The sequence below is a fragment of the Heterocephalus glaber genome, unplaced genomic scaffold (genome assembly GCF_053883595.1).
Source record: "Heterocephalus glaber isolate CG9 unplaced genomic scaffold, H.glaber_assembly_v1.0 deba00000122, whole genome shotgun sequence".
NCBI classification, from domain to species: domain Eukaryota; kingdom Metazoa; phylum Chordata; class Mammalia; order Rodentia; family Bathyergidae; genus Heterocephalus; species Heterocephalus glaber.
The window spans coordinates 56,959,395-56,972,958 of record NW_028258138.1 but is presented as its reverse complement, the minus strand read 5'-3'; the positions used below and the strand labels follow the sequence as shown (position 1 = coordinate 56,972,958).

Sequence of the window (13,564 nt, the reverse complement as noted above, 5' to 3'; positions counted from 1 at the left end):
TAAAAACATATAAAGGTAGATGTGGCTGATGTGCCATATATGATTAATACTAATTTAAAACAGTATTTTTGATAACTATATTAAAATATGAGTATTTCTGATAATTAACTTGGACCAAATATACATTTTTATTATTTTTCCTTCTTTCCAATAAAGAAACAAGAGTGTATTTGTGAGACAGGAGATGTGAAATTGGTCATTAAGTTTTCTTTCTGGGTATAAATCTAGGGGGTCCAAACTGGATGAATGCTAAGATCTCCTTTAGTTTTCAAGTGAAGTAACTTCCAATTAAACACTATGAAAATGTTCAGGTCTTTTAAGATATCCACAATGAAAAAGAAGGAATCAATGGAAGGAAGGGAGGCAAGGGACCTTAACTATCAGAGAAAGTAGCACTCACCTACAGTTAAATATTTAACAGTAATTAAAGTCAGAAACAAATATAGCTGTGGAAAACTTCAAAATAAAATCTACTCTAGAACCTTAAACATAACTGGTTAATACTGGATATTTCTTTTGCTGTACATATGCCTCAGGGGCATTCGATTTTAACATAGAGGTACTGAGAAATGGACAATGGAAAACATTTAGGTCAGAAATCACTTCTGCAGGCCTTCCTGTGCCCTGAAGATCAGGGACTCTCTATAGGCCCTATTCTGACTCCCATGAATGGAAGCATTTGCTTGGAACAATGCAACCGAAATGCTAAGACATGTTTAGTTATGAAAAACTTAAATCTATCATTAACGTGATTCAAAGGTTCTAAATCTTCCTTTAACAAATTAAATACCATGTGACACTCTTTCCCATCTGTAGCAGGAGCCCTAAAACACTAGCTTTGATTTGATCAAAAACAACCTAATTATGAACACACAAATTTTAATACTATTGGTTGACCCTATATAAATTACGCCTTTTATAAACAATAAATATATTGCTTTTTTTTTACCTTCTGTAGGGTGAATGGCATCCAAGAATAGTTGCTTGTTTGACCATTTATCCCCATTTCCTAAAAATAGTAACAGAAAAGGAAAGTGAAACTCTGTAAGTGTAGACACAAAATACACAAAAAAGATAATATACACAATGACTTAAATGTGAAATGTCACATGAATGAAATTTCATTTCATTTATTTTTCAATTATTTTATTCTTAAAATTGCATTTGCCAACCAAAGTAATAATGCTATACAGGAAATAGATAAAAATAAATTTTTGTCTTTAATGAAATTTACTGTTGGGATTTCTGTGACTTCAGTAAAGATAATTTGAAGATCAATAAAAAGGAAATGACAAAAGCTAACATTTTACCTAAAAAATAATTTTTTTTACTGGAAGTAGAGGAAAAAATAATATCAACTTATTAAACAAAAAGAAGCTAAAGTGGAGGTGAAAACCCAAATTAAAGGTTACATATAAGAACACACAGGTACATATGCCCACATATAGAAGGCAGTTACATTTAAAGCCTCATTCAAGAAACATGAACTGCTTTATATCTGGCCATGCAAGAAGGATACAAACAGGCATCAAATGAATAGGATTATGGTTGTAACACTGACATGCAAGGAGACACTAAAGAAAGCTCAACCTCCGGGACACACGGCTATACTAGCTAGATAAGATTTCTCTTCCATGTGAAAGAATAGGAGCCCTGAATTATGAGAAGAAGTAGATCTTAAGACGAGCCCCAAAGAGGTTCAAAGTCCCATCAAGATCATAACAATGAGAGATGCTCAGAGTAAAGGAGGAGCAGAGTGCAAAAGATTCTAACACCCACTGAAAATACCAGTTATGCAACTGAAGAAGGTAGGTAGAAGAGTCCAACCAACAGTGAAGTATACAGACTGGTGGAAAAGAGGTGAGTTATAACTCAGTAAAGAAGAAAAAAGAATCCCCAAGTGTCAAAGAAATTACAGAAATGGTGGGGGTTGCACATGAATATGAAACTGGTAAGATTTCAGGACGTAGAAAAATGTAGCCATGATATGAAGGGCTGCAAAATATGAGAAAAACAAGAATAGCCAAAGAAAATAAATGTATAAGCAGTCTAAAAGATTAAATTACAAAATGCACAAAAATGTAGATGAGAAGAAGCCATTCTAGGATTCATATGGAACTCTGAACATGTGTGGGTTTGAGCAGGAATCCACATGAAGGTGATTTGCAATTAGCTGCAGAGTCCAGAAAGGATGAAACTGCTCACGTCAGGAGCTGATGGCACTGAAGCAAGCACAGGCAAGGAAAAGACAAAGGCAAAGGCAGTGCAAGGAAGCATCACTCAAAGACGAGTTCGCAATGGAAGGGACCAAGAAACCTTAATGGAGGATGGAAGGCACCAATACCTTTTTCTGGAACATTAGGCTTCTCCTTTTTGTGCTTATATTTGCTGACAATTTTGTGGAATAAGTTCTTTTTCTGAGACTGGAAAGGACCTATAGACAATATTAATATAAATATTTTAAATTTGCAATGTTTCACAAAATAATGTGTTTTTAAAGCAGTTACACCCTCCTCCCTCCTCTGGAATAAGTAAATACTGAATTGCAAGAAATGTAATCTTGCATCTTTACTCAACTAGCTGCTGCTCAGTCTCGTTCTTTAATCTTATTTTAAATCCAAGAAGATTTTTCTTGGAAATGTATTGGGTAGAGGCCTCCATTAGGGCTGGGACTCCCTAGGCAGAAACTGCAGTTTTAGTGAATAAAAACAGACTGCAACAAATAACAGTAGAGTGGCAATAGTCTGAAATAGACAAAAGGATTCACTTTAGACTCCTAAATACCAAGAAGCAATGGATGGCAGTGTGCGTCTCATCTCTCTTAAGACTGTGATTTTCATCGTAAGAACAGCACTTTCAGGTTGATGACTGACCCCACAGCCTAGCTTTCTGACCTTTTCTGAGGCTATCCTAGGTAGATAAAAAGTGATTGGGGAGGAGGTACCAGGGATCGAACTTGGGACCTTTTGCTTTCAAGGTAGGCGGCGGAACCACTGAACTAAATCCCCGGCCCAATAAAAAGTGATTTTTAAAACCAAAAAATAGTTGCTAAGAAACTTTTTTTCTGGATAGGAGGGGGCGACGTCTCAGATTCTATCTTACTTGCCTGAGATGAAAATAGAATAGAGATTTTCAGTTAATCAGAAATATCAACCCATAGTGTTTACCTCCCCAAAGCAGGTTGCTTCCTACACTTTGTGGATATTCCTAGTGAATAACATTACACTGTAGTCTGTTTACTCATCTGTAAGTGCCTAACTCATAGGATTGGTGTGGAGATTAAAAGTTAGACACAGCACATGCTGTCCAGCTGCATCTCCTATCTACAGCCTCAGCACAGTAGTCTGCCCTCTGGCAGTGAGCTGTCCCCCTCCCTTCTAGTGAGCTATTCTGTCCATATTACAAACATATATTATTTCTCCCAAATTCAAGGAAAAGGCTTCTGTCCAACCTTCCCTCTTGTCAGTTACTACCCTAATTTTCTGGTTCCCCCTACAGCAACTCTCCTCACAAGGGTTGCCTATACTCACTGTCCATAATTTCTCTCCTTCCACCCAAGAACACTTGCTCTTCCGCTGATCAGACTTGATGCTGCAAAGGCCAGTGGTGGAGCCTGACCCTGCTGGGCTGAATGAGCAGGTCTGGTCAGGGCTATCTACTTCAGCCACACCCTCTAGCTTGAATGCTTGTTAACTGGGATTCCAGGACACTGCCTTATGTTTTTTTTCTCTTCCCTCACTGATCTTTGTCTCCTTTGTTTCCTCCTCTTTTCCCAGACTTCTGAATTCTGTAATGCCCTAGACTGTCTTTTCACTCCTCTGGTGATTACTCCTAATCTTAAGGCTTAAATAACAGCTATAAACTGATGGTTCCAAGTTCATCACGTCATTCAGACCTCTTCTATTCTATATTTGAAAAGAGAGCAAAATAAAAGATAGATAATAGGCCACAAGGAGATAGAACTTTCGCAAAAGGGGACCAAGAGATGGAAGGGGAGGGAGAGGAAAGGGATATAAAAAGAATTAAGATGCTTTATATACATGTATCAACTCCCCACAGTGAAGATAATCATTATGTACTGCCAACATGTACAAATAAAAATCATTTAAAAAAGAAAAGCCACCAATCTTACAATATCTTACAAGGGCATCTATGATTCAGTCCCATTATGACTGAACTTCATTTCCTTCTTCACTTCTCTCTAGCTGCTCTGGCCTCCTGGCTGTTCTCAGCACATACAGCCTCACCCCTGTTTTAGGATCTTGGTGTCTGCTGCCACCTCTGCATAGTGTTCTTCCCATATTCTGACAGCTTCAGGGCTCACTTCCTCAACTCCTTCAAGGCTTTCCTCAAGTCTCTAGACCACTCTATGTAGAACTGCAATTCAACCCTGTGTTTATCACTTGATCACCCTATATCTTACAAGCTATTATTTTAACTGATTCGAAAGGTTTTATATTCCAGGATATTTGCAACAATCACCAATTTTTAGAAAATTTCATCACCTCAAAAATACATCCCATATCTTTTAGTCACTACCACTCTCATACTTGCTGTATTCCTTCTATCCCTAAGCAATCACTAATCCACTTTCTATTTCTACAGATTTGCCCATTATGGAAATTTCATATAAATGGAATCATATAAGTGGCTTTTGACTTTTTTGATTTTGTATAATGTTCTCAAGGTCTCTCCATGGTTTGTAGTATACAGCAGGATGAATAATATTTCACTGTAAGGATATAACACACTTGGTTTATCCACTCAACAGTTGATAGACATTTGGACTATTTCCACCTTTTGGCTATTACAAATAATGCTTTTATCAACATTCAAACATAGGCTTTTGTGTGGATATGTGTTTCTCTTAAGCATATGTTAACTCTGTTTAACCTTTTGAAGAATAATCAGACTACTTAATGAAGTAGCACCATTTTACATTCTTACTGACAATGTATAAGGGTTTCAATTTCTCCACATACTAACCAACATTTGCTATTACCTTTTTGATTACTGCCATTTTAAGGATGTGAAATTGTGTCATTCTCACTGTGGTTTTGATTTGCATTTTGCTGACAGTCAGTGATGTCAAGCATCTTTGTGATGTATTTTTTTTTTTGGTACCAGGGATTGAACTCAGGACCTTGTGCTTGCAAGGCAGGCACGGCACCACTGAGCTAAATCCCTGCCCCAGTGATGTATTTTTTAATCATTTGTGTATCTTCTTTGAGAAAATGCTTACTGAGATCACTTGCCCATTTTTATTTATTTATTTTTTTACTATTGATCTGTTAAGAGTTCTTTATATATTATAGATACAAGTTCCTTATTGGGTATGTGATTTGCAAATGTTTTCTCCCATTGTGGTGGATGAATTAATGGTCATCTTAAGTGGGAACGCCTAGCTGAACTGAGTCAGTGTGGTGGTTCTGTGCAAGGAAGATCCGCCTGAGGACTGTTGCTAAAATGATATAAAAGGAAAACAGGGGAAGATTGCACGTGGTTGTTTTCCTGGAGAAGCTTGCCTGGCTGGTTTTTCTGATACAACTCAGCTGTTCTTGTCAAAGGAGGAGCTCAGGTCCTTGCTGTTGCCAGGAATGGCTGCTGTTCTCTTTCAGGGGAGATCTGGTCTTTGCCTTGAGCATCAGTCACTTCCTGGCTCTGGTGCAGATTCCTCAACCTGGTGACACAGTTCCTTCACCCCACTGGCATTAACTTTCCAGCTTCCACCATTGGCCTTTGGGTCTTCCTGGTCCAGATCCTTGATATGGACTCGTGGAGGACATTGTCCTGGGCTCTAGGGCTCTGGCTGGACTCATGCAGGACACTGCGGTGGGATCCAGGCTCTTGGCTGGATTCCTCAAGTCTAGTGCTCAGAAAGGTCTCTTGTACTCTTCTGCATTTGACTTTTTGGGTGAATATTATAAAATAATCCTAAAACTTGTGTTCAGTATTAAATCTATTCCCTTGTAAAACCCTAACTGCAACACCCATTCTGCAAGATATCTTTTCACTTTCTTGCCAGTGTCTTCTAAAGCACAAAAGGTTTTAATTTTGCTACAGTCCAATTTATCTATCTTGTCTCTTGGTGCTTGGGCTTTTGGTATTTTATCTAAGGATCCACTGTCAATGTGAGGTGACAAAGATGCATCCTTATGTATTCTTTTAAAAGTTTTATGTCTTACACTTGTTTCATTTAAAGTTGAATTTTGTATACTGAATAAAGTAAATAAAAGCCCAACTTCATTTTTTTGCTTATAGATATCCAGCTGTTTTTGCAGCACCATTTTTTGAAAGGACTACACTTTTCTCATTTAATATTGTTCACTACTGTTGAAAATCAGTTGACCAAAAATGTTTGGGTTTTTTCTGGACACTCAATTCTGTTCTACTGATCAATAGGTCTATCTTTATGACAGTACAACACTGTCTTGATTATTATGGTTTCACAGTCTTGAAATCAACTATTTTTTTTTTCAGGATTGTATTAGTTATTCTGAATCTCTTACCATTTCATATTACTCTTAGGCTCATTTGTTAATTTTCAAAAAGAAATCAGCTAAGATTCTCAGAAGCACTAGGTTGAATTTACGGATAAGTTTGGGGGAGTATTTCCATTTTAACAGTGTAAATCCTCTAACCCATGAATATGGGATATTTTTCCATTTATTGCTATCATTCTTTGAACAATGTTTTGCAGCTTTCATTACGTTACCTTTTTTTTTTTTTTTTTTCTGTTATTGGAAATTGAACCTAGTCCTTCATACTGATCTACATCCACAGCCCTGTTTTAATTTATTATTTTGAGACAGGGTCTTGCTAAGTTGCCCAGGCTGGGGCTGAACTTGTAATCCTTCTGTCTCAGTGTCTTGGAGTGCTGGGACTACAAGTATGCAGCCCCACACCTGGTTTATGTTGCACTTCTTTAGTTAAATTTATTCCTAAGTACTTTTTTTGGGGGGGTGCCATTAGAAAGGGTATTGTTTTCTTCATTTCAGTTTTGGATCATTCACTGCAAGTATAAAGAAATACAACTACTTTTTGTATTACTGTATCTTGCATCCCCACTGAAATCATTTACTAGTTATAAAAGTTTTTTAGTGGATGTCTTAGGATTTTCTACATGTGCATGAGTCTTGTAGAAGCCAGGGACTGCGTACTGTGGTTTATATCTAGATGTCTCCCTGAAGTCTCAGGTGGTCATAGATGGGGCTTTTGGAAGATGATGATATGGGGGCTTACAATTGACTTCCTGTTAGGACAGCAGGTCTGGGTCACTGGGGGAATGGCCTGGAGGGCTTAATCTCCCTCCCTGGCTCCTTCTGCTCTTATCCCTTTCCACGATGCCAGTTTCCCTTCTGCTATTCCCCTCTGCCATGCAGTCCTGCCTTGGGTCCAGTGGACTATGGACAGAAACCTCTACAGACTATGAGCCAAAAGAAACTTCTCCCTTGAGTTGCAGATGTTGGGTACTGTCTTCCAGCAATGAGGAAAATGACTAAGACAATCATGTCATATGAGAATAGATAGTTTTACTTCTTCCTTTCCAATCTCAATGCCTTTGTTTCTTCCTCTTGTCTAACTGCCATGGCTAGAACATTTAGTACAATAATGAACAAAAGTGGCAAGTGTGGACATCTTTGTCTTGTTTCTGTACTCACAGAAAAACATCTAATCTTTACCATAAAGTAAAATATTAGTCGTGTATTTATTTTAGATGCTCTTTATCAGGCTAAGGTAATTTCTTTCTACTCTTAAGTTTGTTGATTGTCTTTATCATGAAAGAGGGCTGGAGTTTGTGAAATGCTTTCTCTACCTATACCAAGATGATCATGTAGTTTTGATTTGAGTAATATTCCATGAATTGATTTTTGGATGTTAAGCCAATTTCACAATCCTGTGGTAAAATCCCACTTAATCACAGTGTATAATAGTTACATTTTGCTAATTTGGTTTGCTGGTATTTGTTGAGGATTTTTGTGTCCACATTTATATGAGACACTGATCTGTTTTCACTTTTTGTTTGTCTAGTTTGACATTAGAATGAGTCATAGAGAGTTTGGAAGTGTTCATTCCTCAGCTAATGTTTTCGATTCATTTGTGAAGCACTGGCATTTAATTTCTTAAAAGTTTAGTAGAGTCTAGTGGTGAAGCCATCTGGGCCTTTTTTTTTTTTCTGCCCCTGGGCAAAGTTTTGACTGCTATTCAGTCTCTTTACTAGTTACAGGCCTGTTCAGATTGTCTTTCTTAAATTGGTTTTGGTAGTTTGTCTTTCCATGAAATGTTCATTTTATCTAGCCTCTCTAATTTCTTGCTTCAAAGTTGTTCATAGTATTCCCTTATAATCTTTTTTCATTTCTGTAGAGTTGGTAGTAATGTCTTCTTTGTTTTGTTTTTTGGTACCAGGGATCAAACTCAAACTCAAGACCTTGCGCTTGTGAGGGAGGGGTAATAATGTCTTCTATTTTATTTCTGATTCTAATAATTTGAACCTTTTTTTCCCTTGACCACAATCTAGCTAACCATTTCTAAATTTCGTTGATCTTTTCAAAGAGTAGTTTCTGGTATCACTGCTTTTTTCTATTTTTCTATTCCTTATTTAATTTCATTTTAGAAATTTCCTCTCTAACCTCTTATCATTTCCTTTCTTAACGGTTTAAGTATGCTTTTCTTTTACCACTGTCTTAGGATGAAAGACTAGGTAGGTTATTGATTTGAGATCTATCTTGTTCTCAGTATAGGCATTTAAAGCTATAAATTTCTAAGCATTGCTTTAGTTGCATCCCTTAAAATTTTGATATGGTGTATCTTCATTTTTATTCATTTAAAGTTCTTTATGATTTTCCTTTGATTTCTTTTTGGAAATCATTTTCCCATGTATGTGTTGTTCTACGTCCATATACTTGTTAATTTCCCAAGTTTTCTCCTGTTACTGATTTTTAATTTCATTTCTCGATAGCCAGAGAACATACTTTGTATTATTTTGATCCTTTTGAATGTATCAGTTTGTTCTTGTTATCCAGGATTGTTTTGCTAATATGGGTCTCTTCTAGTTCCATGTGAATTTTAGGATTATATTCTTTAGTTCTGTGAGGAATGCTGCTGCTATTTTGATTCAGATTGTGTTAAATCTGTGTATTAGTTTTGGAAGTATGGCTGTTTTGACAATATTGGTTCTGCCTACCCAGGAAGAAGGGGATATCTTTCCATTTTATGATATCTTTTCCAATCTCTTTTATCAGGGTAATTTTTGTTGCAGAGGTTTTTCACTTCCTTGGTTGGCAATTCCTAAGCATTAATTTTTCTTGATGCTATTGCAAATGGTACTGCTTTCCTAATTTCTTTCTCAGCGAGTTTATTATTGGTGTACAGGAACAGTATTGATTTTTGTGTGTTGATTTTGTATCTTGCTACATTGCTGAATTTGGTTATTAATTCTATAAGTTTTTTGGTGGAATCTTTTGTATCTTCAAATAGAGGATGATATCTGCAAATAATGGAAATTTGACTTCTTTTATATATATATATCTTTTATTTCTTTCTCTTGCTTGATTTCTCTGGCTAATGTTTCAAGTAATATACTAAACAGAAGTGGTTATAGTGGACATTCTTGTTTTGCTCCTGATTTTAGAGGGAAACTTTATTTTTCCCCATTTAATATGATGTCAGTAAGTTTGTCATATAGGGTTTTTATCATATTGAGGTAAGTCTTTCCATATTTATTTTCTTCAGAGTTTTTATCATGAATGGATGTTGGATTTTGTCGAAGGCTTTTCAGCATCTATTGAGATGATCACAATCCCAGAATTAAGTTATACTACAAAGCTACAGTGATAAAAAGTGTGGTACTGGCACAAAAACAGACATATGGATCAATGGAACAGAATAAAGGATATAGAAACAACTGCAGACACATTCAACTATCTGATCATTGACAAAGAGGACAAAAACATACTGGAGGAAAGATAGCCTCTTTAACAAATGGTGCTTGGAAACCTGGCTATTCACATGCAGAAGACTGAATCTAGACCCATATTTTTCACAATGCACTAAAGTCAAAATGAATGAAAGATCTCAATGTTAAAACAAGCAATCTGCTGGAAGATAAAGTAGGTACAATTTTTGGAGACATTGGTGTAGGCAAGGATTGTCTGAATAGAATCCAAATTGCACAACAATTTGATCTCCTTTTTAATATACTTTCCTTATTTTAGGGTTACTTATTATCTTATACCCCCAGTATAATGTAACCTCCATAGCAGAAGACTTCTTTGCTTTCATTCACAGATCTAAGTGCCTATAGTGGTGCTTAGTACAGGTTCTGAATTTTGTTTCATGAATTAATAAAACCCATAAAGAACTAGCTGGCACAAAGTATACAAAAATGACATTTGCTGCTATCATCACTGATACCATAAAGCTATGCAAGTGTATTTAGATGACTACACTAAGGCTTCTTTCTAAAATAGCCAATAGCAAACACCTCTGAATTGGCTGGTGGTAGATTGAAATGGAAATACAAAATACCTCCCTATTTGCTTCTTTGGGAAAAAGAGAACAAGAGAAAAGAAAATACACTTAACAAGTGCAAAGAAAACAACATGTGTACATACTACACTAATATTACAGGTGTTCTCTATTATTGGTTTGCAATCACCACCTCATGTATTTTATAAAACCCAGGCTTGGGTACTGAAATGACACGTTGGCAATCATGGAAAACAGAAACAGGAAGAATCAGAAAAAAATTCTGAAACTTCTCAGGATCATAGAGATCCTAGTGCTTTACATGTAGGAAAATAATTTAATAATAATGATGTACACGTTCACAGAAACAAACTGATTTGATATATGGAATGGGAAAGGAAAAAAGTACCCATTAAGAACAAAGCTAAAGACAGAATTTGCCATTATAATATAAAAAAAAAGAACTCCAGAGGAGTTTTGCATATTGAAGAGCTTCAGTAGAATTACATTTCTAATTCTTTGCTCCAATCACCTCCTAAGTACAGCTATAAAACACTCTATGTAAATGACAACTCCTTCAAAGAAAGTGAAAAACTCAAAAAGAAAGTAGATAAGATCTAATTCTAGTCACTGAAAAGAAGCAATTTGGGAGTCAAAGAAGTGAACAATTTAATTCCTGCTCACAGACATGGTAAATGACAATATTTAACATGTTTTCTAAAGAAAATAAAAGTCTTATTTGTACTACATGGCAAATTTAAGGACATTTACTACTATCTTTTTTTCTTAGTTATTTGTTATATACACACAAAAGTGTTCATAGGAGAGGGGGAAAAACAGGAAGTGAAAAGCAGAGAAAATAGTTTTATAAGGAATCATTTAGAAAACAAAATCAACAATTATACAAAGAATTGGTAAATGTTCTTCACTATATACCAGTGGTGGTGAACCTATAGCAAGCGTGCCACAGCTGGCTGGCTGTTAGCATTGAACACTCTAAAAGGTTCGTCATCACTGCTGTATACTATTCTCAAGCTTCCATCCTATTTCTTTCCTGACCAAATTTCTTAAGAAAATATTTGCATCAACTCTACCTTTTTTATGACTAGTATGACTCAAAGCTGTCTTTGTATAGTGTCTTAGACCTGCAGTGAAGCTTTTGGGCAGGATGGCCTATATTCTGAAAGTAACAATCTCTTTGTACTCAACTTCACAACTGTGCAGAAAACAAAAGGGGCCCAAACATAGGCCAAGAGGATACCAGGGTTGCCATAGAGCTAGGTGTGGTGGTATACACCTATAATTCCAGATCTCCGGAGGCTGAGGCAGGAGCATACCGGCAGCCTAGGCAACTTAGCCAGACCCTGTCTCAAAATTAAAAGCGGGGTGGGCACCAGGGATGTAGCTCAATGACAGAGTGCCACAGAGTATGACCCCCAGTATCATACCGAAAAAATAAAAATAAAAAGTGAGTTTCTATAGAGATGTTAACAGTAACCTTTCTAAAACATTAATGTTGTTCAAGGTTTGCTAAAAAAATGGACATTTTTAGGATAAAAAGCTAGAGTGACACAAAAGCCATTTCTGTATTAGCCTGGTATGATCATTTTTCAAGGTCAACAGGTGAATTAAGTGTGCCCCTTCTTTAAAACTGTAGTCAGAAATGAATGTCAAGGATAACTCCAATGGTTGTGGCTTTTCACCAGATTCTACAGTTTTGTGTTTTTTTGTGTTTTTTTTGGTACCGGAGATCGAACTCAAGTCCTTGCGCTTCAGTTTTGTGCTTTTAAGCTCTTAAAAAAAAAAAAAAAAAAAAAAAAAAAATCAAAGGTTTTGCCTTAAGAGTAGGCTGGCATTTTGAACTGGATACATAAGTATGAGTAACTACTATTCGTTTGCAGAGTGGTCCCAGTTGCTGGGCATGTGGGAATGTTGGCAAGAGTAAGTGTATAGGTAAGTCTATTATCAGCCATGACCAAGTTAAGATTCATTATGGGGAAGGAGCTTCCTCCTTCACTGGGCATGCAGGCTTTGGTTGTTAAGGACCTTAAGATTGATTTTATCAGTAAACATGTTACAAACATGTACTCACCATTTCCTGAAAGTTTGACGGCAAGGAATATTCTCAATACCAGGGCAAAATACAGTGTTTTGCCTAACCTGGAAGCTCTAACTTCCTTACAAGAGGGGCTGGCTGAGCTATCAGCAGGGCTCAGTTTTCTCAGACTGAAAGTATCCTCAAGGTGGCTCAATTTCAAACATGTGAACCTACTTCATGTAATTTTGTGTACCTACTTCTTTTATTACCACTGTAATTAAAAAAAAATCTGAAACCTTTAATCATTTTAATTTTCAAACTTAAAATATAGGTGTTAATTAGAAAAAAAATAACAGCACGTTTGGTAAGAGTCAAAAAACTATATAAAGATAGAACAGAAGAGGAGAAATGAAGGGCCAAGATGAGGCATAGATACTTTACCACACTCTAAACTGAACTCAATTTGTGTTTACTCCAAGACCCTACTTCCATTTGAAAATTACTATTTTGCAGAGAACTCTGACTTCTGCTGCTTTTGTAAATAATGCTTCAAACATCAGCAGTATACATAAAATAGTGCATCAAAACAATCTTAAGATGTTCCAGATAGACTTATGACATAAAGCTCTCATTTAAAAACACAAATAACAGAGATAACCTGTGAAAAAAACGTCAGCTTGGGTTACTTCAGCTGAACTTCATTGAGAGTTAGAAGGATTATAATTTACTGGATAATCTTTCTTAAAAGCAATCCTAAATCATCACCCTCTGATCCCTTATAACATAGCCTGAATTCAGTTGGAAGAATGTGGCAGTTAGTTATTTTTATCCCCTTTATAATACAATTTTTGACGAAATCCATTACACAAACAAGGAATAGGGTGAAAGTCGTGGAAAGACAATGGGAAAGGTGCAGAGGTGATCTGGAAAAACAGGTAAGAGTAGGAGACCAAAGGGAAAATAGAGGAATAAAATGAAGCAAGTACTATGATTCTGAGATACGTAACTGTGTAAAAGTATAAATGATCATTGCTTCTAAAACTGCATTTCAGAAAAAAA

At 36.2% G+C, this 13,564-nt stretch overlaps 1 protein-coding gene across 10 annotated transcripts in view; it reads right to left on the bottom strand.

Annotated features, from left to right (window-relative positions):
- Bbx (BBX high mobility group box domain containing) overlaps positions 1–13,564 on the bottom strand; it is a 262,549-nt gene that overhangs the window by 16,885 nt on the left and 232,100 nt on the right. For 9 of the 10 annotated variants that reach the window (XM_004835767.4, XM_004835766.4, XM_004835769.4 and 6 more), the window contains 2 exons: positions 2,345–2,434; positions 950–1,009 (listed from right to left, as the gene is read on the bottom strand). In XM_004835767.4, coding sequence (XP_004835824.1) covers positions 950–1,009; positions 2,345–2,434 — 150 coding nt within the window. The remainder of the gene's footprint in view (positions 1–949; positions 1,010–2,344; positions 2,435–13,564) is intronic. The other variant, XM_087214776.1, reaches the window with a different exon arrangement.